The sequence below is a fragment of the Vidua chalybeata genome, chromosome 11 (assembly GCF_026979565.1).
Source record: "Vidua chalybeata isolate OUT-0048 chromosome 11, bVidCha1 merged haplotype, whole genome shotgun sequence".
Lineage (NCBI taxonomy): Eukaryota > Metazoa > Chordata > Aves > Passeriformes > Viduidae > Vidua > Vidua chalybeata.
In genome coordinates, this window is record NC_071540.1 from 15,037,575 (window position 1) to 15,065,193 (window position 27,619).

The 27,619-nt window shown below is 50.7% G+C and overlaps 1 protein-coding gene across 1 annotated transcript in view; it reads right to left on the reverse strand.

The window, feature by feature from the left end:
- Window positions 1-8,515: 8,515 nt before the first annotated feature.
- Window positions 8,516-27,619, reverse strand: part of CNGB1 (cyclic nucleotide gated channel subunit beta 1) — a 28,511-nt gene continuing 9,407 nt past the window's right edge. Inside the window, exons 14-34 of the mRNA XM_053953181.1 lie at window positions 27,222-27,305; window positions 26,138-26,267; window positions 25,703-25,801; window positions 24,550-24,787; window positions 23,122-23,245; window positions 20,527-20,622; window positions 19,987-20,144; window positions 19,649-19,828; window positions 18,802-19,010; window positions 17,906-17,956; window positions 17,707-17,793; window positions 17,289-17,353; window positions 16,750-16,872; window positions 15,558-15,699; window positions 15,171-15,330; window positions 14,442-14,539; window positions 14,269-14,352; window positions 13,789-13,907; window positions 13,092-13,238; window positions 12,443-12,638; window positions 8,516-10,822 (exon numbers count right to left, since the gene is read on the reverse strand). Coding sequence (XP_053809156.1) covers window positions 10,610-10,822; window positions 12,443-12,638; window positions 13,092-13,238; window positions 13,789-13,907; window positions 14,269-14,352; window positions 14,442-14,539; window positions 15,171-15,330; window positions 15,558-15,699; window positions 16,750-16,872; window positions 17,289-17,353; window positions 17,707-17,793; window positions 17,906-17,956; window positions 18,802-19,010; window positions 19,649-19,828; window positions 19,987-20,144; window positions 20,527-20,622; window positions 23,122-23,245; window positions 24,550-24,787; window positions 25,703-25,801; window positions 26,138-26,267; window positions 27,222-27,305 — 2,803 coding nt within the window. The 3' untranslated portion in view covers window positions 8,516-10,609. The remainder of the gene's footprint in view (window positions 10,823-12,442; window positions 12,639-13,091; window positions 13,239-13,788; window positions 13,908-14,268; window positions 14,353-14,441; window positions 14,540-15,170; window positions 15,331-15,557; window positions 15,700-16,749; window positions 16,873-17,288; window positions 17,354-17,706; window positions 17,794-17,905; window positions 17,957-18,801; window positions 19,011-19,648; window positions 19,829-19,986; window positions 20,145-20,526; window positions 20,623-23,121; window positions 23,246-24,549; window positions 24,788-25,702; window positions 25,802-26,137; window positions 26,268-27,221; window positions 27,306-27,619) is intronic.

Sequence of the window (27,619 nt, forward strand, 5' to 3'; positions counted from 1 at the left end):
GCAGGGCTGGCCGCCAGCAGCACCTCCTGCCAGCACCCAGCAGGTAGCGGGAAGGCTCGATACATCGATGACCATCAGTGCTAAAACATCTGCCCTGCGTGGACAGCACCAGCCCGCCACAGGGCACCCTGCCCGGGGACAGTGACCTTGGCTCGGGTTTAGCTCTGCTTTTAGCCCAGCCTGTGCTGGAGCTGAGAGGCATCGCTGCCGTGGTGGGGTGAAGTCAGGCAGGTTAATTTGCCTTTTACTTGGATGAAGGGAAGCTCCAGCGATCGAAACACATCACCGAGTGGGGCCCTTTGTATTGGATGTTTGTTCTGCCCTGAGCAAATATTTCACCTACATTTGTAAGACAGCTAAAAAATCCCCCAAATGCCAGAAAATATGTAACTCCTCCTACTCTCCCTTCGAGCAACCTGATAACCTGGTCTAGGAATGCAGGCAGGAGCACACCTGATACCTGAAACCAATTGTATGTTGGGATGCTCCCTGTAGAGAATTCCCACCAGAAGCATCAGACAGCGTGAGAACGTGTCCCCAGAGCACAATTAATTATAAACCAGCTCATTATTCTAATTTTGCTCCTCCTTGAGGAGGTGAGGGGATTTCTCGGCTTTGCTGAGGCACGGTTTGCCAAGCTGACATGAAATGCTTTGCAAAGCAGGAACGAGCCCCCTACATTCCTACATTCCTACATTCCTACATTCCTACATTGCCATTTCACACAATGTCAGGAGTTTTAATTAAGTCTTAGCATGCTCCTGAGAAATTTAATACTCATTTTAAAGTTCCCTAGTTGCATTAATTCAGCCCCGAGGCTCTGATCCTTGCGATAGGGTTATGTGGAACTGGGTGGAGAGCAGGAGCTGGGCAGGGGTGTTTCAAGGATCGCTGCCAAAATCCAGCACACTGGGATGCTGCTTCGGCTGGTGGTGGTGTCTCTGCAGCTCAGCACCTCGGCCAAGCCCCTCGAGCCAGTTAGGCTGGGTTTGGGCAGCCCAGGGCAGCCCAGAGCCTGTCCACAGCCAAGGATCTGTCCGCTCCGCCTGGGAGCTGCTGCATGCCTGGTTCAGCTCTGCCTCTGTCCCCCATGCAAATCTCCTCTATATCAAGCAAATGGCAAAAGCAACACCTTTGTCAACTTGCTGCATTCAGGCAGACAAAAGCTCTGCTGTGCTGGCAGCCAGGGTAGTGCCATGTGAGATGTAGCAGCCTTTGGGTGGGTGACTCTTCCACCCTTCCGAATTTCTTATCTCAGACTTCAGTGCACACCATCTAACCAAAGCTCAGCCTCCTTCTCCCTTTTACCTACCTTTTATCTTTGTCATATTTTTCAGCTGGCTTCAGGAACAACTTGGGTTTGGCTTTAATGCCTGTGTCTTGCCTAAGCAAAACAGCGCTGGGCTCATCCTGTGCCTCTCTGGCTGCTGGGGAGTGGGGAGCTGCTCTGTGGGAGGACTGCAGCTCACCTCCTAAGTCATTAATGTTTCATGGCATTAATCAACACAGGCTCCTGCTCATAAAGCGCTTCTTAGAAACAAGGCTAAGAATAAGCACGAGGTGTCCTTGCTGAGGCTAAACCCTCTCTGCTGCCTGGGGGATGCCCGTGCTGGTTGGAGCAGACCCAGAGAGGGGGCAGCTTGACACCAAATGAATTCCATCCAGGCTATTTCAACCAGCAAATAAAAATTCTGGCTGTACTGGAAAGATGGTTGCATGCCAGGAGGAGATCCTGGTCCTCCTGGTCTGGAAGGAGCTCACCAGCACTCCCCCAGCCAGTGCTTACAGGGCACCCTGGGACCCTTCACTTGGGACCTTGGGTGCTTTCTGCAATTCTTTCTAACTAAAGAAATGTCTGAAGATAGAAGAAGGTGGGTAATTGGAACCTTTTAAGAATTTTACTGCTTCTGGTGCTCATTTTCTCCTTGAAGCCAAGCCCCCACAATCCCACTGAGCCTGTTACCCTGGCTAGGTGACACTGCTGAAAAGGTGTGCAAAGGCAGGCTTCCCTCTGCACAGTCAGAAAGGAGGGGAGCCATCTCTTTAAGAAATAGATTCAGTTCTTAGCAAACCCATTTATTTTTAGTGCCCTCCAAAATGTGCTTGTCTTTGGAGAAGAAACGAAGCAAACAAAGTAATTCTGAATAATTTAGGGAATAGAGTTTTGGGGCTGCAGTAAATGGTTGTGCTGTGCTGGGGCTGGAGGAATGCAGGGCTCACTAATAACATCCAGCTGATTAAGGCATGGGCAGAGGTAAATCAGTGAGAGCCTCTGCAGGGAAGAGGGAAATATTCCTGTGGTCATAAAGCAAATGCAGCCATGCGAAGGAAAATATTGTGCTGAGCGATGGGCTCAGCTGCATCCTGGCTGCATCGCGAGAGCTGCGCCCAACAAAGGGATGAATATGCAAACGAGGTGGGATATTCACCGATGGAATTAAACAGCTTTCCTGCTAACCGGCTTTGACTGCTCGATATCCAGCTGCCTGCAAAGTCCCACTGCGAGTCCATCCTGGCATGGGCACAGCACGCTGGCCCCTCAGGTCCTTGGCTCACTCGTGTCACCTTTCTGTGCCCCAGGAATGCTCAGCAGGCGCGGTCTCAGGGCTGCTGTGTGATGCTGGATCCACGCTGCCCTGCAGCTTTGGCACCAGGGGGATGGAAACAGGATCCTCCCTGGATAACCGACACCCGCTGTGGATAATGGATATCCCAGTGCTCACACTGGCAGCAGGACACCAGCAGAGATCCTTCACCACAGCCTGGGTCCAGCCCTGCCCAGGTGTCCATTTGCATCCAGTCCCCATTTCCCTGGCACCGGAGGGATGCTCCCACTGCCTCCACTCACTGCTGGGTGATTGCTTCCCTGCTTTTATCTACACTGAGCTGGAGCATTCCAGCCCACCCCATGCTATCACAGCTTCCCACTCACAAAGGAAAAAGGCTGAGGTCTTTTGAGTTTAACTTGCTGGAGCATATTTCATGGTAATTTAATTATTATGGACCTAACTGGGACCAGATTTTTTTTTTTTTTAATTCTAAGGTGCAATTGAGATGATGAAGAAAACTGCATTCAGTTAAGAGTAAGTCACCAAAGACACCCATGAATCTACCTGCCAAAATTTTACAGGAAAAACAATGTTTTCTTGTTAACACAAAAATAGATGCATAACTACCACAGCCACTCATCCTGTTTCAAAACAAAAGCAAAATTTCTTGTTCCTGTGTTGGTGCTTCAAACATTCTTTCTCAGCAGACTATAGAACTACAAACTGCACACGCAGTGCTGGGATCTGTCCTCAAAGCAGGCTTTACACCCAGTAAGGGTCTTCTGCTTCCTGGCTGAGCCAAGGGAAGCTGGGGAAGACAAGCAAAGGAAACACTGAGTTCCAGCCTCCTGCTATGGTTTAGGGAAGAAGGAGCAGCACAGCACTGTGCAAGACTATTTTAGAACAGAAAAGTTTTACATCTACGCCCAATGAATATTAAACAGCCACACGCTTCAGCTCTGCTGCCTGCGCCCGGCGCCGCGTGAGCAGATTTAATTTCTCTTTATGGAGAGGAGCAGACCCACACCCACATTTTCATGCATGTGCCTTAGAGGTGAACGGGATGTGAAGGGTGAACCTGAGTCTTCTCTGCCAGGAGATCCCTTCAGCAATCACTCACAACTGGAAAAACAAGGAGACATTAAGGAAAAGCTGGCAGCGCAGGCAGGGTTTATGCAGACTGACATGGAATAAGTGCCAGCTTGCTGGGAGCTTCATGTGAACCTTCCTGGGCTTTCACATCTGTTTGCAGATCCAAGAGAGGTGTCAGGTGAAACAATAAGGATGAGACGGAGACGGAAATGGTACACAAGGTGGGAGCAGGGCATGGCCAGGGCACTCAGTATTCCAGCTGAGGTGGGACCAGGGTTCTCTGGGGCTCAGGCATCTCTATTCAGTTATCTTCACCTTTAACCCACTAGACAAAATGTGCAGCTGAATTAACCCCCTAGGAAGCAACAGCAAAATAAACACAGAGACTGTTTGCAAACATCCAGGGACATTTCATGAAAACAACTCCAATCCAAAGGCATTGAGCTGGTCTTCATCCCCAGCCTTTGATTTTGACACAGATTATGCCTTGCTTGCCCCCAGCCCACACCACTGCTCTCACCTGTGGAGCCATCCAGGCCAACCCTGGTCCTGGGCACTTTTTCTGGAAGCATTCTCCTCCACAGGTGAGTCTCCTCATGATGCCCATGAGTCTGCAGAAACCCTCGAGGCTGCGGCGCTCACACTCCTCGCCGTGGGCAGGGATGCTCTCCACAGCCTGCATCCTGCTCCTCCTGCTGCTCCCGCAGCTCCAGCCCTGCACCGACAGTCCCGCCAGCACCCACAGAGTGTGCATGGCTCAGCACAGCCTGGGAAGGGGTGCTGAGCTCTGGGAATGGTCCGTGGTCCAGATCACATTTCTCAGACACCAGGAGCGAGCCGGGCTGGCCGATGCTGGCAGCAGCTCCCTGGGGTGGGATCCTTCCCTGTGCTTTTCCACACGTGGTGCCACAGGGCTGGCACACCAGCACTGAAAAATCGTTGTCTTTTCATCAGGGGCTTTGTTGACTCAGTCCCAGCCTCAGGGGTCCCTGAGTGAAGCCCCCCTGCAGTTCTCCTCTTCCCTGATTACGGACCAGTAAACGCTGTTGTAAAGATGGTCCCTAATGTGTCCTAGATGGACCCCAAAAGGTCCCAGTGCTGGTGCAGAGACAGGCTGGTGGGACTCCCCAGGGATGCTCCCCTTGTTCCAGCCTCCCCAGCAAGCTGAGGCAGAGGATGGCTCCTGCACTCGGTGTTGCCTTCCCCGCTGAATTTCTCAGCCCATCTCTTGTGGCTCTATCCCATCCGTGGTAGAGACAGGGATAGCGCTGTCCCCTCTGCTCCCATCTGCCAGTGCATTAAGAAAATGAGAGCTGATTAGAGTCCGTCCCCTCCCGAGCACCATTGGTCCCCAGCAAACTGCTGACAGCACTGATGTGGGGGCAGCGGCAGACAGGTGGACTTCCCTCTGCCCACAGACATCCAGTTTTAGATGGGTCTGGGGTTGCTTGGGTCTGAGCATTTACTATGGTCACAAGAAGTGCTTTAACTTCAGGAAATTAATGTGCTAATTTGATTTTCTTTTTTCTATTGCCTGTTAAGAGGTTGGTTCAGGCAGTGCCTCGCCTTGCAGTCCTGCTCCTCCATTGCACACTATGCAAGGATGCCGAGATGGGACAGGAAAAAGCTTCTGTGTACCCACAGCACCCCATTAACCCACAGCAACAGGAAGGCCCCTGTAGCACCAAAAAGTCTCCTGTTTCTCAAGGCAGGCCAGCTGGAAAGCCCCATTTCCCTCCCATTAATCTCCACCTGCCAGCACTTTCTAGAAGGCAGTTAAGAACATTGAAACTGGGGAGATTTGCAAAATAAACAGCGATCAAACGCAAAGCCCGGGGTTCCTGCTCCGAGGGCGTCTGCCAAGACACACAGATCGTATCAGGCTAATTTACAAAAGGAAAACCGCCCTAATTAGTGTTCAGGAAAGCACTTTAATGAGAAGAGCATTAGTGCAAAAAGCAAGAGTGCCAAGAGGTCAAGCTGCTCCTAATGCCAGAAAAACAGGAAATGGGGCATAGCTGATCTCTGCCCACCCAAGCCGCAGCACTACTTTCTCATTTTTTTAGTAATATCTCAGGCTATTAGTGAGGAATTTAGAAAAGCCGGAGCGTAAAGCCCAGTGGCAGGGCAGAGCCTCCGTCGGCAACAAGCTCTGATCATCGCGATGCCACGTGTGGATAGGGCTCCCTGCAGCCACCTCCCCTCCTTTTTGGGGGCAGAGTGCAGGTTTTATGGGGTTCCCCCTGTGAAGGGAACAGCAGAAGCCCTGTCAGTGCCACAGCCGCCTCTCGCCTGCCGGCGGCTCTGACGGGGGCCAGTAACCATGGCAGCGGAGGGATTTGCACGTGATATTGGTATTTCTGCAGCACAAAAGAGCCTCTTATCTAGAATGAGTAACTGGTCTGGCTGGTCTTCATTCCTCTGGTTATTGCTAAGGCAGAGCATCATGGGGCAGCTCATGTGATGCTCACCATGGGGCAAATTCGGACCATCCGCGTGATGCTCCCGCTGGGACACATCCAGATCATCCACGGGGAGAGACATGAGGGGCTCCAGGATGCCCTGGATGCTCCCCCAGCCCCGCAGCAGCAGTCCCACTGCGGGAGGCAGAACCAGCCCTCCCCACCACTTCTGACAAATAAAGCTGGGAAGGGAGCAGTGACCGTCCCGGTGAGCTCAGGTTTGCAAAATGAGCATCTGCAAACCGTGTGAAGCAATTTGGGCCACGCTGGTTGTCCCCAGGATGTCACAGCCCAGAGCTGGCAGGGATGCTCCCTGGCATCCCCACAACCTGATTTGTCTCACTTCTCCAGTTGTTTATGTTTCTTCTCAAATTTCTTCCAGTTTATTGAAGAAAACAGTTTTGAGACTTTAGCTGTTTGACTTCCAGTTCTTCTCATGCATGAAGTGACTTCTAAAAGCAGGGAAAACTGCACGGAAGAACGCAGGTTTCTAGGCTTCAATTCTTCAGATGATCAAACCCAGCTCACTGATACTGCACAGATCTCCCTTAGACATTCACCCAAGGGCATGAACCAAAGCGGGAAAGTTTCATCCCAAAACCAGAACAGGTAAATGAGGAAAGAATGAGAAAGGAAAAGGTCACTGAGCCTGAGCTCAGCCTAAGCTGCTGCTAACAAGAGCTGTCATGGGCATCCATAGGTTTGTGAATCTCTGTGTGGCCCCTTTCCAAAAGGTGGTCTGGTGTTTTTTCAGGGTGTTAAGTCCAGTGGGACCATTACTGCACTTGAAAGGAGCTGTGTGCTCAGAGCAGAGAAAACCAGACTTGGATTAGCTCCATTTTAGGGGAAGGTAAAAGGGATTCAGACAGATTTATATGCAAGTGTCACTCAAAGCAGAGCTACACAAAGGAAAAAATATATATAGACCGAAAAAGTGGTTTACAGACTGTTCCCAGAACTAGGAGTGTGTCCTGCTGGTTAAGGTCTGCAGGTTTCAAGGTTGAAGTGCTTAATTTTATTTCAAGTTTTCTAATTAAACACCATTTAACTGGGCTTTCCATTTATCCTGCAATTTCTTTCTGGACCTGAGTCTAATCCCCAAACCTGCTTATTTGCTTTTACTTTCGTTACAACCTTATCAGTGATTAACCTGCAATTGCACTTAATCTTTTTAAAAGATTTCTCTGGCTATAAATACAGAGAAGCTACCTGCCCTGTTTCTGTCCAGGGGAAAATAACTTCCTCCACTGTCAGATGTCTGTGGTGGGTTATACTATTCCTTCTGTCAGTTGATTTTTCTAATGGGAGACATTTGTCTTCTCTAACTTCCTACAGAACATTGAATCACTATCAGTTCCCTGAAAGACACAGGCCACAAGGAATATGAATACATCCCCAGTATAAAAAAAATTAATTACATATATAAAAATACAAACAGTGTATATAAAGCCTCCAGTAAAGATGCTAGTGGTGACAGTGAGGCAAAACCTACCACATTCCTACAGCTCCAAAGACAAGCTCTGCTTCTTCCTCCAGCTCTTCTCTATTCCACTTATTTCACTAAAAAGCAGCAGCAGCTAAAATATCACTGCAAGAAGACCTGGTTTCTATGGCAATAAGCAGCTGCCCATCAAGATTCCCCAAGTGCTGCATTAATATAAGAGAGGATCTCATATCAGATTGACCCAGCACTTAAGGACATCAAGAGGAATGAGCAAAAACTAGTGAGAAATGCAGTAAAGGTACATGGAGTGTTACCAAATCCATCAGGAATGTTCCAAGGGCAGTGGAAGGAGTACCCAGTGATGAGTGCCCTCTGCAAGATATTTATTGGAACCAATGCAAAGGGAACCCATTGCAAATACAGCAAAACTGGTAAATGAGTGGAATTTAAAAGTTCAACAGAAGAAAGCCAAGCCATGGCAACCCTCAAAACAAGAGGCACTAAAGTCTCTGTCCTCTGTCATCTCTAAAGAGTCCTGCAGAGCAAACAGACCTGAGCTCAACTCCCCAGCCCAGCCTGCAAGTCTAGCCCTACCTTGACCTTAATTATTACCTGGAGAATAATCTCTCCAAAGAACTAAAGCCATAAACAGATCACAGAGAAGGATAATTTCAGATCTCCCCATGGTTCCAGAATAACCAGTTGTGTATCCATCACCATCTCATGCTGTGTGTTGAAAACTAAGGTCTTCAAGCAATCTTTGCTATTTCAGAAGGTTTTTTTTTTCCCTCCTATTGGTGATTAAAGGCAAATTACATTTCTACTACCAGTATTATGTGACCTCTGAGCCTCTCAATTATTTATTGGGAAATATGAACTGCATGTGAGGATTTTCTGGCTCTGTCAGTGCATGAGTGAGCAAGAAGTTGAAAAACAGCTGGAATGTTGAAATAAATCCACACCAAATAAATGGTAATCTACATGGTGTTTATTGTAGATACAGTGAATTATGAGAGCAATTACAGCCCACTATTTATTTAAACACTATTTCTAAAGAATATTAAATCATAGAAGTAAATAAGAGCCCCAGTTTGATTTTTGCACATTTCCTGGTGTGATTATATAAATATTTATTTAAAGAGTGCAAAAACCCCCAAACTTTGCACTCCCTACCAAAATCTTCTACCTGGGAGGAAACCACTTGCAAATGACTGAGCATAAGAAGTATTCAGGGAGATTTGGGTGAGTGCAGGCTCTCCCCTGCAATGTGATGGCTTCAGACCCTGCTGCAGTATAGTGGAGCTCATCAAATTTGTTTAAAAAGAAAGCAAGACATTATTAACTGTGGTGTTATATTTTAGTTAAATGGTATGCTCTGTCTCGCAACAATTAACTAATGCTAACATCTATTCTGGCTTTATTTTTTGCCACAGAAACCCATACACTTTGCAAGAGAGGGGGGGGGGGGAAAGCAACAAAAGAAGATCCCAAAGGAGGTGAAGGTCAGCCCCGTGCTGCTGATGGGAAGAGGGATCACCCAGGGGGTGACAGCAGCACTGCCACCCTTCATTGTGTCACAGCCAGACCTGTGGAACCTGCAGCACTGCTCACTGCATTTGCTGAACACCTGAGAAGTCCCTTGGCCATGGTGACAGGGCTGCTCCCTGCAGCAAAACCTGCCCCAGCTTTTCCTCCACAGGATGGAAAGTGGCTCCTCTCGATGGAGCCAGAGGTGCTGTGGGAACATGGACAGCCAAAAACTTGGGGAGGATCTGCAAAGCCTCATCCATGCACTGCTTCTCACCACCTCTCAGCTCACCAGCAGCTCGCTCTGCTGGGTGCTGGCTTTGAGGAGGATGAGGAAGGAGCTGGTGGTGCTGGTAGAAGATGGAACACCTTGAGCCATCAGCTGGCTGCTGGCTGCTGACCAGATGTTTGCCTTCCCCTCCAGCACCAGGTCCCAGCACAACTGGGAGAGTGACTTCATGACTTCAGTGATGAGCAGGACCAGAGTGGCTTTTGTCTCCGTGGGAAATGTGGCCAAGAGCCAGTCTGAAGTGGCTGAAGGGCTGGAAATTGCCTGCTGGAAATCTGGATGTCACTGAGATCCAGCAATGAGTGCAGGGGAGCACCTGCAAGCTCGTGCACACTTGTGGCATGTTACAGGCTCTGAAACACTGTCTGGGAGAGGAGAGCACTTACTGCACTTCTCTTTCCCCTCCCAGCTGGGAACCAACTCAGCTTTTCCCTTCCTGCTCTCTGTTTATCCCTCCCAGCAGTGGCAGCACAGAAAAATCCCAAGGTTGGAAAAGAACTCCAGGAACATCTCATCCAGGATTGTGCTTCTCTACGCTTGAAAGATGCTCATCAAATCTCCCCATAAGAAACCCCAATAATGGAGAGTCCACCACCTTCCCAGAGTGGACAGCTGGCAAGAATTCTTCCCAGTGGCAAAGCCAAGGTGGTCTTGGCACCATGAGGGGACCCTCAAGCATCTTGCAGTCTGTGCACTTGGGGACAGAGCTTGGCATTCTCATGACAGCTTGATTTGCTCCATGCTTGGCCTGTGAGCATAGTCCACATCCTTTTCAGATGAATCACTGCCCACTGCTGCTGTCAACCTTGAGCCCAACACAGGAACCTTGTTGTTTTTTTTCCCTTGGTTGTTTCTAGCCAAGCAGTGACTCAGCTGTCAGAGGTGAATAACTCTTCATGCTTTGTTTGAACACTCATTAACCATCCAGAGCCATAAAAAGCAATTTTTCCATAGCTGTCCTTCCACAAGGCTGGATTTCAAAGCAAGAGGGCTGACCTGAGATTTAGTGGGAAATTCATAAAGGTGCTCAATAGATCTGCAGAGCAAAGAAACCCTATATGGTTCTGGGTCAAATGGCAGAGGGTTTTATCAGCAGTGATTGAGGGTCTGGCAGAAGAGAGAGGCAGATCCTACCCACAGCACATAGCAAAACCTACAGCCACTGCATGGAAATCATTAACAAAAAAAATCTGCTAGCCCAGGCATTTGCCTGACTCCTACGCCTGCCCTGGGACCTGCTGCTGTTTCATTGCTCTTCTTTTTTTTCATCTTTCTCTGAAATCTCAGCAGCAAGGATTTCCTCATCTTCTTTTGCTGTGGAAATCACACGAATGGTGACTGAATGATCAGAAGATTCTGAGGATATTTCTTCTCCCAGGCGGGTCTGTGCTCTGCGGGCCGTGACAGGCGATCTCTGGTGCACTGGTGATTTTGGTGGGGTTGGGCTGACACTGGAACCCTGCAATAAAAAGTTAAAAAAGAGGTAAAAGCAACCTTAGCAGATCCTTGCCCACTATCCCTAACATGGCAAAGCTGGACAGGAGTTCTGTGGTTCCACCATAGGATCTCTGCTTTGGGATGTCAGCTTGAGGCCAGAGATGCTCCCTGCAAGAGGGGCTGCTGGATTATATCCTGCATGTCTTGAGAAGCACAGAGAGAGGAGCACAACAGAGCTCTCTCACATCTGCACTAACTCTTGTTTTGCTCCTGAAGCTTCTGGAGGGGCTGGTCTTGGCCAAACCTGGCACTGGTGCTGCTGTGAGGGAGCAGTCCCAGACTGCCCTGCCCTCCTTTAGAGAGGAGCCTCAGAAGCCTGCCCCAGGGATGTGCCAGGGAGAGGGAGGTTCGCAGGGTCCTGCTCACCCACTGGTGGGCTCAGCTCCCCGTACAGGCACCCTTCAGCACTGGGCTTGTTTCCACTCATTCAGAGCCCTCAGTGCCACTGCTCACTGCTGCTGTTAACTGATTAATGTTAAACACAACATTGTTTGAAGCTTCTCATGCCTCTGAAGGACTGCAGAAATGCAGCTATGCCTGGCATCAACCTGGTGTTTACCCAGCCTCAAGGTCACTGCACTCCCTATCAGCTCCTCTTTCCCCTCCCTCTGCACATCCAAATGTGATAAATGTGCCTGGTTCCCTGCTGAGAAGAGTAACAACAGCGTCTGCGTGGAGACAAAACTTTCCTTACAAGTTTAGTTGAGACAGTTGGAATTAAAAAAGGGGGAAAATAAAAAGACAGGGCCATTTTCCCCTTCAGCTCCTCATGGCAAAAAGCAAGGGGTTCCTGCAGAGGTGGCAGGATTGTCGCTATTGGACACAAAATGAGTACACAGAAGTTTGGTAACTTCAAAGAGAAAAAAGAACTAGTTTTATTCAAACATCTGGAATTTATAGAATTCCAAAGGCGACCGTGGATTGGAGGATGGAATTACCACCTCTCCAACCACACTGGTCCAAAGATCAATCAATCATTTCTCTCCACCTACAGAGAAATATGTAAACTATTCTATTTATACATGAAATTGTGTGGGAACTCTGACTCTCAAATATGTAAACATTATCAGAAGGCTAAAGAGGTTTTATGAGAACTTTAAAACTTTTAAAAGAACAATAAAAGAAAATTTAACACTTTTAAAAATCAGGGCAACACAGGATGGCATTGCCTGCTGTGGGAGCTTCTGTCCCAACCACTTGGGGAAAGCTTTGGAACATCAACTGGGCTGTGGGTGCCCCTGCCAGTACATTGATTAATTATGAGGGGCTCTGCCTCTGCAGGATAGAAGAGACATTCATTCATCTGTGGCTATAGCCTAGCTAGAAATTAGACTCAGGCTTAGCACGGGTAGGCAAAAATTTAATGTATTTCCCTTTTGTACAGCAGAACAAACCCCTGTGGGACACTGGCACTCCCCCAAAGGCCTGTGCAGGATATTGGGTCACCCCTTCCTGTCTGCCCAAGCTTTGACAGACCCCAACATCCTGAGCTCAGTCCTTTAAGGCACCTTAACCACTCCAGAGCCGGTGGGGAGAGCACACCTGGCACCTAAGGAAGCAAAGCCACGCTCCCCATGCTGACCTGTGCCTCCTGCGTCACCTGCAGCTCCTTCAGCCTCCAGCGGAGCCGCCCCAGGGGCCCCTTGCCCCCCATCCTCCCTGTGGCAGCCAGGGCAGCCCTGAACAGCTTTGGGGTGTCAGCTTTCGGGGGGATGATCAGGGGATCTCCGGGGCCTCCCTTCTCATCTTTGGGTTTGTTGCTGCTTCTCAGCATTTTCCTACAGCACGGAAAGGGAGAGGTGATGTCAGTCCGGGAACATGATCTGTTAGCTGGATTTTATAACGCAGAGAAACCAAGCGTTAAAAGGAGCTTTGTGTGCCTTAGGGGGGAGAGAACAACAAATCTAAGCGATGCTAAAAACTAAAAGGACTCTTTACATAGATTTTTAAGCGAAGGCGCTTTGGTCATGCTCCTTGCCCGGCTCCATCCACTTTGAGAGGCGAATTTTCGCAGCCGGAGCCCCGGCAGGCAGCGCCGAGGGCCGGGTGCCCTCTGCCGAGGGACAGCAGCCGCACCCGGCGTGGGACCAACCCCGGGAGCGGGAGCGCAGCGCCGGCAGCAGGAGCTTTCCCAGGGCTTCACACAGAGAGAAAATCCCCGGAGACTGCGAAGCCCAGGCTCGGCTGGTTTTAAACCCCTGCAGGTTAGAAAGCAGCAGCCCAGCACGCACTTGGCTTTCTTACGCAGCAGCTTCTGAGACTCCGGGTAATGCACCAAAATCTCGTTCAAGTCTTTCTTCTCCAAAATAAAAAGGTTGGCGAAGCCGTGGGCCACGACGTTTGCTGTCCGGCGATTTCCCCCTCCTGCTGCCAGCAAGCTGGGAGAGACAATGCAAGACATCAACACCTCTGTTCACAGGCTCAGAACGGCAAATCCCCTTTACACTCTGCACCTCTCTCGTTCAGGAGGCTCAGAGTTTAATTTTCACTCCTGATGGAATTTATCGTGCACAGTTTTTAAAGAATGATAAAGGGAAACCTTGCATGCAGTACTATATAAAAAATTACTTGCGGGTTTGAAGGGTTAAATATCGCGTTTTACACCAGCCGAGTGTCTGCTGGGCTGTGTTAACAACAGGGCTTTTCACTCCTGTGAGAGGGCTGCATTAATGACTGGGAGACTGTATTTGTGAAACACCTGTTCTGATCAATTTTCCCATTCCTCCATCCATATTCCCCTGTTTACCAGCTCCCCAGGCAGAAGACAGCATGATGACAGCAGGAAAGCTGCAATGTGTGTGTCAGCCGCTGCCCAGCGTTCAGGGCTCTCAGTCACAAAGATCATTGGGATGCTGCTGATCCTTCCACTTCCCACCCTCCTCACCCACAAGCTGTATTTCCCCAGCTCCCTGAAAATGCTCCTCTCACCTGATTTCCCCAAAGACAGATCCAGCTTTCAGAGTCACCAGCACGGATTTGCCGTCGGGTCCCCCCAGCACCTGCACTTGTCCCGCCTGGATGATGTACATCTCACGGCCTATTTCTCCCTGCAGGGAACAGGGAGCTGGCTGGGATGCCCAGAAACAGGGAGACCTCATGGATGCCCTAAGCAGCATCTTGCTGGAGATCCCCATGACCATACTGCCCTCTCCAAGCTCCCAAAATATCTGGATGGTGCTCACTCCTGAGCATTCTCATCTCAGCATCCCAAAGATTCCAACAAGCTTTCCCCTGCTCCCCTGCTGTTCAGAGCTGCAGCAGAAGAGGTCAGTCTTTGTACAGCTGCCACCGAGGATGTTTTTGCTCCAAATTCCTTCCCTGTGAGGTGGCTCACCAGGATGATGGGCCAGGCCTGGCTCTCCCTAGTGCCCTGCACAGCCTGGCCGTGACTCCCAAGCATCCCGTTACCTTCTTGCACACGTAGTCATTGGGCAGGTAGACCACTGATCTGAGCCGCTTCAGCATGTCAAAGATCATCTGTCTGTCACAGCCCTGAGCCCAAACAGAGCCAAAACATGCCAGCATTAGTCTGTGCTGGCGTGGCAGGCTGTGCCAGGCAGGGCCTGTGCTGCAGAGGGTACCTGGAAAAGGGCCACTTTGCTCACGATGTTGTAGTTCACGTCGATGGCAATGTCCAGCCTCATCTTGTCTGGCAGCTGCACCAGCAGCTCTGACTCATCTGTGAGACAAAGCAGAAAAGTGGCTGCTTCCAGCACTTGATCCCAGAGCGTGTCCTTCATGTGGCAGTGGGGAAGCAGCCCACGTTCTGGTGGCAGAGAGCAGGAGCCAGCTCGCACAGAAAGTCTCCTCCAGCCTCTGCCCACCCAGCAACCTGCACGTCTAATTCTGAAGTGTGATGGAAAATCACCCTTTGCATATCATTATCCCTGCCCTGATGGCTCTCAGAAACAGACCACCGAGCCCAAATCAGCTTTTTTCCTGTCCAGGAGGGTGGGCACAGAGGTTCTGGTCCTGCCTGATGACTCACTAGGGTGAGAAGGGTGAGCTGGTGGCTTTGCTGCTGGGCACACTCTGGCCAGTGATCGACAGTCACTGTCCTCTCTCCAGGGCACGTGGGACACTGGACTCAGTGTGCTGTAAGTGATGCCAAGTCCAAAGTGCTGTGACCCAGTGGCAGACTGTAAACTCTATAGGTGGGCAAACAAGCCCCTATGCTGAGGAGTAAAATAAGCCACCCTCCACCCCCAAAATGTAGTGCTATTTGACAGCAACATTTCAGCTCTGCAGAGCAATCACATGAGATAAAACACGAGATTCAAGCCCTCGCCCTTGGAGTGGCTGGATCTCACCTAGCATGCCTTGGGAGTGCCACGTGTACTCGTACCACGTCTTCACCCTGTTCTGAACTGTTCTGGGGATCCTGTAGAAGTTCATGTATTTAATGGTGCTGTCCATGCAGCTCCGATAGTAAGTTTGTCCTGCAGTAGCAGCACCCACCACGTCTCTCATCTGAAAGGGAGAGGTGGAAGAGAACTTAAAGCTGCTGTCACTTATCCATCAGCAGGTTAAGCATGCAAGCCAAGCCCTAACAGCATCTGCAAAATCCTTTTTGTCTTGCACCAATGCTGAGCAGGTCCTCCCCTGGGGAAAAGAAACCCAGAGAAGCAAACCTATGGATCAAGCCCACCAAAACCACCCCCACCTGAGGCTGTAAATCCCCCCTGACTCCAACTCACCTGCCCTATCATGACAGAGAAAGCAAAGACGCCTGTGAAGTAGTTCAGCAGCTGGAAGACGATCTCAAACAGTGTCTTGGGGTCTGGCAGGCCCCCGATGGTGATGAGGGTTTTCACTGCCCAGTAGTAACAGCGGATGTAGCTGGGAGGAGAAGAGGAGAGCAGAAGAGGAGAAGGGAAGGCAGCTCTGAAGGCATTTCTCTTTCACCCCTCAGCACCGAACTCACAGCCTCTGGCCATGGCAAGCCAGAGCCTGCTGAGAGTAATTATGGATGACAAAAGGAAAAACTGAAGGGCTTCAGATTCCCCACCACTCCTGCAGGTACTACTGGAGATGCTACAGGAGCAGGGGAACCAATGGTCCCTCCAGGAACCTCCACCTGGGAGGCTCAGCTCTGGTTACTCCTGGTTGCTACTCCTTACAGCTCTGCCATAAACCAGCAACGTATTTTCAGCAACATTTACACTTTCAGAAATCATCATGGGAAAAAAACGTGTTTGTGAGCAAATTGTTGGCATGGGATTTAGGAGAAGCCAAGTGAATTCCTGATTCCCTGGTCTTGGACATTCCCTTGAGTGTTTTGTTTCTACCTGAAGATGGACGCAGATTTGAATATCATACAAAATAACTCTCTAGCAGCAGCATTAACACAGGCGTGGGCATTCAGCTTGTGAGCCAAGGACTCTGCCTGTAGCATCAATCACTGACTGCACAGGGGACACTTAACATGGGGATTGCCATGGTGAGGGGAAGGGCTGGCCACTGTCCCCATCTCACACCCTGGCTGGTCTGAGGGGCCTGACACAGGGCACAGGGACACACGGTGTCACTCCTCCATCCCAACCTGGCAACAGTCAACACACACAGGAACAGGATTCATACTTTGATCCTGGTTGGCCAGGGAGCATTCCTTTGCTTCCCAGCACCAAGATCCCACTTCTTCAGCCCCTTCAACCTGCAACTGCTTTCCACCTCTGCCCAGCTGCAGCCTCATCTTGCAGCACTGTGTACTACTGCACATCCCATCCCTGCCGTCCTTGTCATTCTCCCTGGCTCCACATCTTCTCCTGGCACTCCCAACCCTTTGCTTCAGGGGTTTTCATGAATCCAGGTGCATCCCAACACCTCCCTCATTGCTCCAGCTCATCGAGCAGGCTGTGCTATGGGAGACCCCCCAGCCCTGGCTTGTACCTGTTTCCTTCCCCATCGTAGACCCAGGTGGTGGAGCCCAGCCCTTCGTAGGCTGAGGCCCAGTAGTAGAGGCAGGAGTTCACGTGCAGGCTGTACAGCAGGTAGGCAGTGGTCCGAATCACTCTGCAGAAAAACCCAGGAGAGAGCAGGAAGGGAGATGATGTCTGCTAGGGAAAGATGTCAGATTCCCCCCTGGGATCAGGAGGAGCTTTGAAGTGGTGACCATACAGGTGACAGAGCACCCCAACCCTGCTGCTGCCCATTCTGCAGCTCCAGAAGTGCCAAGAAAAGCAGTTTATCTGCTGATGGCTCTTCTTCACTGCCAGCACCCTGTCCCCATGGGCTGGAGAGAGGTGATCCTACCCCTGCAGGCTTTGGGACCCTGATGTCCCACCACATCAGCCAAAGTCCATGTCAGCCAGCCCAGGCACAGCAGGGAAAGAAATCAGTGACTCAGAACAAGTGCAGAATGAAGGGAGCCTTCCTCCCCAGTGGCAAACAGCAATTCCATGCTCCCTCCTTCCTCCCATGGCCCTCACCTGTAGATGTATGCCTTGGTCAGGATGGCCTCCAGGCGGTTGTTGAACTCGAAGAAGGCCATGTACTGGGAGGAGAAGGAGAGCTGCATGTTCCAGGTTCCCTTGGGAGAGTCACCTCCCCATAAAACCCCTCTGCCCCTCATTTCCCTCCTGCAGCCCCTCTGCAGCAGGGACTGCCACAGGCAGATTTGTCTCCATCTGTAAGTGCCCTTCTAGTCAAACGTGAGTAGTTTAGGATTGAAATGAAGTGTTTGACCAACAGCCCTGCAAAGCCTTTGGGACACAACTTCCCTCCATTTTATAATCTTCCTGTCATCATCGATGAGTCTGACAAGCCATAGCTCACCCCAGCCAGCACGGGACTCCTCTGTGTGCACTGCAGCTGCTGTTCTGCCTGATTTTGTAAGCCCTGACTCACCTTCAGACAGCGAGGGAAGCGCAGGAGGGGGTTGACACCCACTTTGAAGTAGAAGAAATCCAGGGGCAGGAGGCACAGCACATCCATCTGAAATCCACACAGGGAGAAACCTCAGTGGGGACCTGCAGGAGCCCTGGGGTGGGGCTGAACCCACAGGGCAGAGGAAAGATTCAGATGAATAAAGAAAATGTTGTCAAACCTTGAAGCGTTGTGATCGCAGGTAGTTCTCTTTCATGGCCTTTTTGTCAGTCTGGTGGGGAACAGGAAGGAGAGAGAGAGAGAGGAATATTGGTTATTGCTTAGAGAAAGGAAAGCTAGGGCCAGCGTGGTCATCCCTGGCTCTCCTTCTCTGCACCACACAGGGAAGATGCTCCCTTTGTGCCTGGAAAGGGGAGAAGAGCAAGCAGAGAAGTCCTGGCTGTATGCCATCTTCCCATCCTACCTTGGGACATCCTGTGTTGATTTTGCATCCCAGGAAAAGCACATCAGAGTGCCAGCACCACAAAAATCAGCATTTGCAGGAGAGTCTGCCTGTCGGAGCATCTGCATGGCCACAGGAAGGCTGTACCCTCAAGGTGTGATTTTTCAGTTTGTTTAATTGAATAAGGAAATGAAATCAAGGGCTTCCCTTATCTCAGGCATGCGATCTGTGTGTTCAGATTGCAATTGCTAATGCATCCTGCCTGGTGTGCTCCTGAAAATTAACCCCAGAGTTTGTTATGCCCATGCCCAAGGTTGGCACCACATGGCTGTGCCAGGGCCAGTCAATGAACACCTCACCCCGGGCAGGACCACCCCATGGAGCAGCACCCCGCAGGCATCCCTACCCAGCAACAGGAACCACAGACCACACAGTACTGGATAGGATGGCACTGATTTTATAGAAAAATGGTGTGTTTGGCAGACAAAAAGACTGCTGGCTTATCCAGTCAGTGTCAGGAGAGATGCTCGTGGTCTCTGGGAGTGGACAGAGCCCTGATGGCCGTGGCCAGGGTGAGAGAGCTCAGAGCAGCAGCACCCCTGTCCCCGAGGGGATGGGGATGGGAGGTCCCACAGCTGGTCCCCAGTGCTGGGATGCAGTGCCCTGCCACTCACGATGATGTCTCCCCCCTGCACGAACTGCAGGCGGGTCTGAAAGATGACGATGTCCAGCAGATAAATGAGGTCACAGAGGTAATCCACCAGCAGCCAGTAGTGGATGTTCGCTGGAGTCTGGTAGGGGAAAGCCCAGCGGACAGGGATCAACCAGCAGTTCCAGTTCCAGGCCATGACAACGAAGAACAGCCACAGCACGTACATCAGATCTGCACACAGGGAACAGCACCACCATCAGCTGGGCACACATCCCTCCTCTGTGGGAATCCACTGCACAGAGGGGTTTCCATCCCCTGACCTGCCCTCAGCACAGCAGGAAAACCTGCAGGAAGTCTCTTGGTGACAGTGTTTGGTTGCAGCTGGGCTCTAGCACAGAGTGAACACCCCTGGTCACAGAACACACCATGTTTTATCAGAAAGCTTCTTCTAACTTGGCTCATTCAGCTATATTTGCTTTTGCTCTGTTCCCACACTCCAACTTCCCTGTTTTTCTTTTTCCCCCCAGCCATGCTGAACTGGTGGCTGGCTGCCTGAGCCCAGAGGCTTCCAAAAGACTGAGGAATATGAAAGACTAAGGAAAGAGCTGGGCTTCTGTGGGGTGGCCACAAGGCAGTGGAATCTTCTTTTGTGATTTGAATTTTTTTTTGGGGGGGTATCCACACCACAGGGAAAGCAGAATGCCTAGTCCTGCTCCTGGCACCCACAGCTGGAAGTATTTAGGAAAGCCTGTGCCTTGCAGAGGAATTTAAAAGTCTGTGCTTTAGTGAAAACTAAGTTGCTTCTTGCTTAGTTTTCCTTCCCCAGTCCCACCAGCTTGCCCCAGCCCAGGCTGTGCTCCATCACTCACTGGTGAGGGGGTCGATGCTGCTGGGGAACTGGTAGCTTTTCAGGCGGTCCAGCCAGGGCCGGTGCTTGAACGTGCAGCACAGCATCTCACAGTAGTGGTCATCCCCCAAAGGTTTGTCCCCCTCCAGCTCCCCTCCTGGGGCAGGCACTGGTGCTGCTGCAGGTGCTGGCTTGGTGGGAGCTGGGAGAGGCCACACAGTTATTTCAAAGGGCAGAAAAATCTTCTTACTGCAGGTTTTCATAAGGTCTTTAAATTGTTAATAAAACAGCTGCCTCCCAGAAAACACAGTGGGTATGGGGACCCAGCAGGGAAACACTCCCAGCCCCACCTGAACTCACATGCCACAGGGCTCTCCTCATCCGAGGTGACATCGGAGTCAATCAGCTTCTCCTTCACCTTCTCAGTCCTCTCTTTGAAGAGCCTCACCAGCTCCTGGAGCCGGCTGTTGATGACGGCGCTGCTCAGGCTTGAGGCCGAGCCGAAGCGCTCGGGCAGGCTGTGAGGACACCAGGGGCATTTCATGCAGGTAGGAAAGGGCAGGGCAGGGTCATGGGATCATGGAAACCTGGAATGGTTTGGGTTAGAAGGGACCTTAAAGCTCATCTCATTCCAACCTCTCTGCCACGGGCAGGGACACCTTCCACTAGACCAGGTTGCTCCAAGCCCCATCCAGCCTGGCCTTGAACCATGACCCAGTGTTGACCCATTCTTTAACTACAGCATCTGAATTTGGTTTTACCTGTGTTTATTTGGGCATTGTGTAGTGAGAAGAACAGCAAGTGGCATGGCTCCCTTACCTAAAGGATATTTGGGATCTTTCCACCCAAGCCCCAGGACGTGAACCCCTGGTGATCTGGAGCCCTGGGCCCATTGCTCACCTTTCCCTCTGCTCCTCGTCCCAGCCCAGCACTCGGCTGGGGGGTTGGCTCACCAGCCCCTTGTCCAGAGCATCCTCTGGGAGCAGTCGCTTCCTCCTGCAAGACACAAACACAGGGACCAAGGGTTGGCTTGGCTCCCATCCCTCCTCCCCCTCCCAAGTGTGATCTGTTTTCCATTCCCCCTTCTCCTACTGGGGTCGTTTCCCCTAATTTTTGACATTGCCTGGAGTAGTTGGGAGTGGACCCCCCTGCTCCTTTCCTGCTAAAGCCCTGTTTCTCCCTGAGCACCAACAAGCCCTTGGCTCCATGGACATGCAGCCACTTGGCAACTCAATTTGGGTACCTGGCAAGATGCACGGAGGGCTGGCATCATCCTGTGCTTGCCCCCAGTGCCACAGCTTCACATCTCTGCAATTCCAGAGGCAGGCAAGGAAAGATCAATGCCAGCAATGCCTAGAGCTAGTGTCCTAACACAGCTGGGGGCTCCCTTTGGCACAGATGGGTTTCTCAGGTGACTTCCTTACATGTGGGCAAGAAAGGCATCAGAAGGGAAGCTGAACATGAAGATAACAGTCCCAGCAAAAATCTAGACTGGTTAGCAAACCTGCAGCCAAGCCCAGAACTTTAGCTGTGATGAAGAAATTGTCTCCTGCCACCACAACTGCTGATCCCACTGGCCATGGCACAAAATGTCTCAGTGCTGTGTGGAGGAGGAGAAGGCAGGATGCTGAGGGAGGTCATCCTGCCATCACAAATCTCCCAAAGAAATGGGAATCAAATGGGATTCAAATGCTGTGAAACCACCACCTTCAGCCTTGCTGGCTCTCAGGGGTGTCCTGCTGGGAGATGGAGCAGGTGAAAAACACTGATGAACCTTCACTTCCCAAGTGCCCTGTGCAGGGGTGGAGGAAACCCACAAACCCCTCTTTTAAAGTACTCTCAAATGTGGATGGAGGAGTTCCCAAAACATCAGTTTGGATAAATAGTCGTGCCAAGGTCTATATTGTTGTTAGGACAACATCCATTGCCTCTCACCAGTCTCCAGCTGCCCTTCCCCTGCCTCTGTCCCCTCAGGGCACCACACTCTGTCCTCACCCCTGAGCAAGCCCAGATGCCAGCACTGGCAGCCCCTTGCCCTGTAAGGGGCACCCTGCAGCAGACACACACCCTCAGTGAGCAGCCAGCTGGGGGGGAAGGGTGTCACAGCCTGAACCCTGCTCAGGTTTTGGTTCCTCTCGGAATGCTGCAGGCAGAGGCCAGAGGCCCTGGAACATGTGGCATGCACAGGGTCCCTGCCCACGTGGCATCAGCCTGGCAGGGTCTGCAGGAGCTTGTTTCCAGGCTCCAGCCAGGTGTGTGGCTCATTTGCAATGAGTCTTTTATGACTCTGTCTAAACCTTGTTCACTCCAATCCTTCACAGAGCCATGGAGGAAATAACTCCAGACTGTGGCCAGTAGAAGGGATTTGGGGATAACTGGGGGACTGCTCAATGCACAGTTTTGTCTTCTTCCTCTGGAAACACCAGCAGGACATGAGCATTTTCCTTCTGACTCACAATAATTGATTTTTATTTCTTTATGTTATTTCTTTATGCTTTTAAAAATACCCAGTGTTGTTTGGAGACCCTCCCTGGAGACCCAGCAGAAGGGTTGATATGCTCACATGTGTAACTGCAAATATGTTTAAAGCTGTCAGTATTTTCACTGCAGGTATTTTACATGAAGCCTTGGGCTCTGCTGTCCCAGTATAAATACCTGTTCAACAGACTGGGTTGTGGACATTTTACCATTTTATTTGCTCCTCCAGGAGCAAAAACTAAAAGATCCAAACTATTAAGTGAGAATGACTACAGCACCTGGTTTTCAGCACAGAAAAAAATCCCACTTTAGCTTTTATTTTGAATTCTGTGCAAGAGTGACCCTCAAAAAAACCTAGTGCCACAACAGAAAAAAATCCATCAGCTTCCTCCAGCCTAAATTTTAAAGCTCAGTTTTAATCCTCGCTCTCTCTAAGCATAGAATCACTGAATGATCTGGGTTGGAAGGGACCTTAAAAGACCATTTAGTCCGGCTCCCTGCCATGGGCAGGGCCAGGTAGCTCCAAGCCCCATCCAATCTGGCCTTGAAAATTTTGCAGGATGGGGCTTCCACCCCTCCTCTGCAAGCTCAAACCCAGGGGGACATGCTGCAAACCCTTGTAGCAAAGATACAAGAAGAAAATTGATTATTTTTAAGATGCAGGCTCATATCCAGCACATAGTCCCTCTGTGCTCTGAATTTGGGAACAGAAACAGGTGGACAACAGACAAATGGGATTTGACCATGGCCTGGGGATCAATCCCACCTCCAGGAGGACACACAGACAGGGCTGTCCCTGGCCACAAAAGCTTTAAACAAAATGTAATTTAAAAAACGCAAACAAGAGGCAAGGAAGGCTTTGGCCATGTCCTCTGCTGTGCACTGGGGTGACACCCGCTGCACCAGTGTCCAGATCTGCTGGGAATGAGCATCTCCACGCGGCTGTGCAAACGCTGCTGTGCTGGCAGCCCGGGGGGAGCTCGGGGGGAGCGGGGGCCGCGCCTGGCGGAGCCGTACCTGGGGGATGCTGTGCCGGGCACCGCCAGCAGCTCGGGAGCCGGCAGCGCTCCATGGCGGCCGTGGAGCTCCACAGCACGGCCTGGGCTGTCCACATCCTCCATCTCCACGGTGGGGGCATCACCTGCTCCGCGGGGAAGGACAATAATGGCAGGTGAGGGGGGCTCCCCACAGCCAGCTGCTGCCCCAGAGCTGCCCCCAGGCCCTGCAGCGTGTGGGAAGGACTCTCCTTCTCCCTCCGTTCCCTTCTTGCCTGGCTCTCCTTTCTCCTAAACATTTGGAGCACTTATTTATCTTTTTTTTTTTTTTTCTTTCTCCCCAGTTTTTAACACTCTAAGAACTGCCATCTGCTGCCCTTCTGCTTGCCCAGCTTGCAGCGACTGCAGCTACTCCACCTGAGTGTTGGGTTCCTGTGGTTTGGAAAACAATGGAGATTAGGATTCCCAGCTGCAGGTGCTATGCAGGAACCCAGGATTTCCAGGAGCAAACCTGCCTCCCAGGGTGTAGAGTTTCTTCTGGTTCTTCTGAATGTAAACATATGGATTGTCTCAGCTCTGAACCACACAATGTTTGCTTTTCATGCAGAATAAGGCACTATTTAAATAAGCATTTATGGCTTCTTTCTTCTGCAGAGGTAATAAAACTGCTTCCTGCCACAGGCAAGGTGAGAAGCAGGAAGGTTGGATGTTCATAGTGGGTAAAGAAAGATACTGGTTGTTCAATGGAGAAATTGCACTGGGGGCTACCTTGGCCAGACCCCACAGTTGCTTGGCTGTGAAGTGTGATATCTTTCTTAGCTATTTAACAAAATAAAATGAATTCCTGCAGGATTTCTTCTGTGGGAGGTTTTCACACATCTGAAAGACCTCATGCACCTCCTCCTGCTTCACACTGATGTGAAGCTAGTGGATCAGTGTGTGGCTTGACTAAATGCCTGAGAAAAGGCCTGTTTGGGTGGCAAAGTTAAAATCCTGTTGCATGTAAGGAAAAGCAGCAGAATTCAGCTTGCTGGTGAAAAACAAAGCAAAGCAAAGCTGCAGAAAAGGCAGAAAGCCATGAACAGCAAACCTCCACCTTCCTCTCCTCTTAGCATGAGCAGGTTGCACAAATGCTGGAGAGAAAACTGTGTGTGGTGATATTGCACCCTCTGCCTGCAGGTCCTTCAGGAGAGCTTTTCTGAGCAGCTCTAAACACACAGCATTTGCAAACACTCTCTAGGCTTAGCTAAAAAGGCACATAGTGATGAGGCAGAAGCAGACAAACACGTGGATTTTGTTCCCCAGCCTCTGTGCTGCAACATGAAGCGTGCTTTTATTCATTTTTTTTTTTTAATTCTTCCCCTCCCCAGAAAGCAACAAAAAAAGCAACTACTCCAGGAATCCCCCTCTAGCTACACAAGGCCGCCATCAAAGCCAACATCTCTAATACCTAGAGGGAATTGCTCCTCAGTGCAAAAATTGGGGTTGACAACTCCAGCCTTTGGCTCGCTGGCGCCAGGGACGGGGGTGCGGGCGGCAGCGGGGGCTCGGCAGCTGGGGACATTGGGGAGCTGCTCCAGAGCCCCGTGGCCAGCAGGGGACGGGTCCCTGCCAGCCCGCGGCTTGTCCTGCACCAGCCGGTGCAGCTCGACGTCCCGGGCCCGCCCGGCCATGCTGCTAGCAGCCTGCTAGGTGCTTCAAGCAAAGGACAAGGCATCTGAAGCTGCAACAGAACACAGAGTGGTTTGAGAAGGGAGGGCTGTGTCACGGCAGGAATGCGGGGCCGGCCGGGGTTTGGGGCTGCCTGCTGCTCACAGCGCTTGGTGGCAGCGGTGGGCGTCCTAGCACGTGTTTGTCATGGAATTGTGGAAGGTTAAGGGCTGGAAGGGACCTCAAAGGTCATGTCCCATGGGCACGGACATCTCCTGCTACTCCAGGCTGCTCAAAGCCTTATCCAGCCTGGCATGAGTACTGCCAGGGCTGGGGCATCCACAACCTCCCTGGGCAACATGTTCCAGTATCTCACCACCCTCACTGTGAAAATTTCTTCCTAATAATCTAACCCAAATTCCCCCTCCTTCAATTTGTACCCATTACTCCTTGTCCTATCACTACAGTTCCTGACAAATCAGCATTTTATAGCATCATTGCCCCTCTGCAAGGGCTGCATGAACCCTCAGGGGTGAGGGCAAGCCATTCCCTGTGCAACTTCCTGATGTCAGTGGAGTTCTGCCAGGATGTGCCTTTGAGTGGGAGCTCACCACCTGATTTTCATTACCAACCATTGCTTCCTAAAATGTTACATTAAAATGTGTTTTATGCCACTGGTTATTTCCCAAAGGGAGAAAAGTGGTAGAGAAAATGCTTTTTATCCCTGCTGAAGGAGAAACTCCTATTTCACATCAGGGATTGCTTAATCAACAGGACTCAGCATTGTACATTCCGAGTTAGCTCCAGACAATGCCAACATTGGCATTGTGCTGTGCCCACAGGATGATTTACCCCAGTGAACAGCCCTGACTGCCCCTGCAGGCCCACGCTGCAGAGGAGTCAGCTCCCTACTCCCTGACAGCAGGAAAGGAGAAGCTCGATTCTCTCCCCACCAGGCACTGCATGCCCTGCTTCTCTTCACCCCAGTTTGGCATCATTCTGCTACAGGTTGTACCTTCAGCATCAACAGCTTCAGCTGTCTCCTCTTCCACCTTCAAAATGAAAAAAAAAAAATCCATTTTAAGGAGAAAAGGCCCATTCTGTCAGTAAAAGAGCAGACTTTGCAGCTTGACTGGATGCCCCATATCCCTCCTACTCGCCAGACTCTCAGCTTGTTGTTCAGCGCCCACCCTGTAGGGTGAAAGGAGCCTTCCCTCCATCCACAGCTACTTCTGCTGTCCCAGCTTCAGGCGTGGGGACACCCTGGTGGGCAACATGTCCTGTGCCCAGCCCAGCCTGCTCCTCCCAGGGCACTGCATCCCCTCGGAGAAGCTCTGAGCCCCAGCACTTGCAGGAGCAAGAGCTCATTGCAGGGAGCGGTGCCGTACCTGCACAAGGGCACCTTCCAGATTACTTATCTCAACTTCCTCCAGCTGCTCAACCCTGAGGGCCTCCTGGGCAAGGCAGGCTTCATCCACACCCTCATCAGCAGGGAGACAAGGAGGCTGCAGCAGGGGTCTGGAAGGGAGAGAAAAAATACTGCCTGGGAGACCAGGTGAGACCAGGTGCATAAATAAATCAGGGCATTGCATGGGTATAACAAAAAACTGCAGAGGCAGAAAGATCCAGGCAGAATGTTTCTCCTCCTGTGCATAATTTCTCATATAATTAAAATGGGCCAAATAAAAAGCCAAAACCTAATTTCCAGGCAAGGTTTTCCCACAAGCACTATTCAAATCCCCCGTTTGCCTGTGCAAGACACCACCAGGACACATAATTCTCATTTTCCTTCCAGAGCAAGCACAGGCCTCAGCTCGAGCATTCTGACAAAGGGGCTCCCAAGATTGATTTTATTGCTTTAATATAACTACATAACTGAAATAAAAGTGCCTCAAATGTTGCTCTGTGCATTTACCTCTTGATTTACTCTTTCCTGGCAAGAAATGCAAAGCAGGGATTTGGGATAATGAGAAGAATTTTAAGAGAGCTAAATGCTCTCTTGTTTTGTTATTTTTAATGATTTCCTCCCTTCATATTTAAAATTATGCTCTCTTCAAATGTGATCACAAATCTTTCCATCCTAAACTAGAAAACCTGTTGGTCTCTCTCTCTTTTCCCAATAAACAAACACATTGAAGGATGGAGTGGAATCTCATTCACCCCACAACTGAAGCTCAAGTTTCTATAGTGAAGCTCCAGGAACAGATTTTGATGAAATACAAACATATGGGTTTGACACTGAGTAATCGTGTGTTTTCAGCTTCTTCCTGAAAATCTAGCTACTTTAGAGGAATTAACACATTATTGTAGTACTAGGTAATAAATCCCTAAATGTTCATCTCATGTGAAATCAGAGCAAATTACTAATCTGAGCAGAGAGATGTCTCCCAATACCATCTAGACCAAAGTCACCACCTTTCACAAGAACTCGGCTATTTTCTACAACAGGAAAAAATGTAAAATTGTACCTACTTGTATGAAGCAGCATTTGCAGACACAACACATAATCCTGTCTTTACATTCAGCTCTGTAGCACTCAGAATGATCCCGAGTGCCCTGAATTAATGGATACGGTTGAAGTAGCAGGGCCCATCTCCCGGAGCTGGGTGCTCCCGCCTCCCATGAAGGCGCAAGAGGGGCTGCGGTTGCTACGGGCGGCCGCGATGGAGACGGAGCCCGTGTCACCAGGAGACGCTCCTGTCACCAGGTGCCGCGTCAGCAGCGAGCCCTGGGGTGAGCCGGTTTGCCAAAGCATCCCTCCCGCACACCCATCCCTGCCCCGCACACCCATCCCTGCCCCGCACACCCATCCCTGCCCCGCCGTCTGCCAGGCTGGGAGCTCGGCTCTGCCGTGGGTGTTTCAGCCTCTC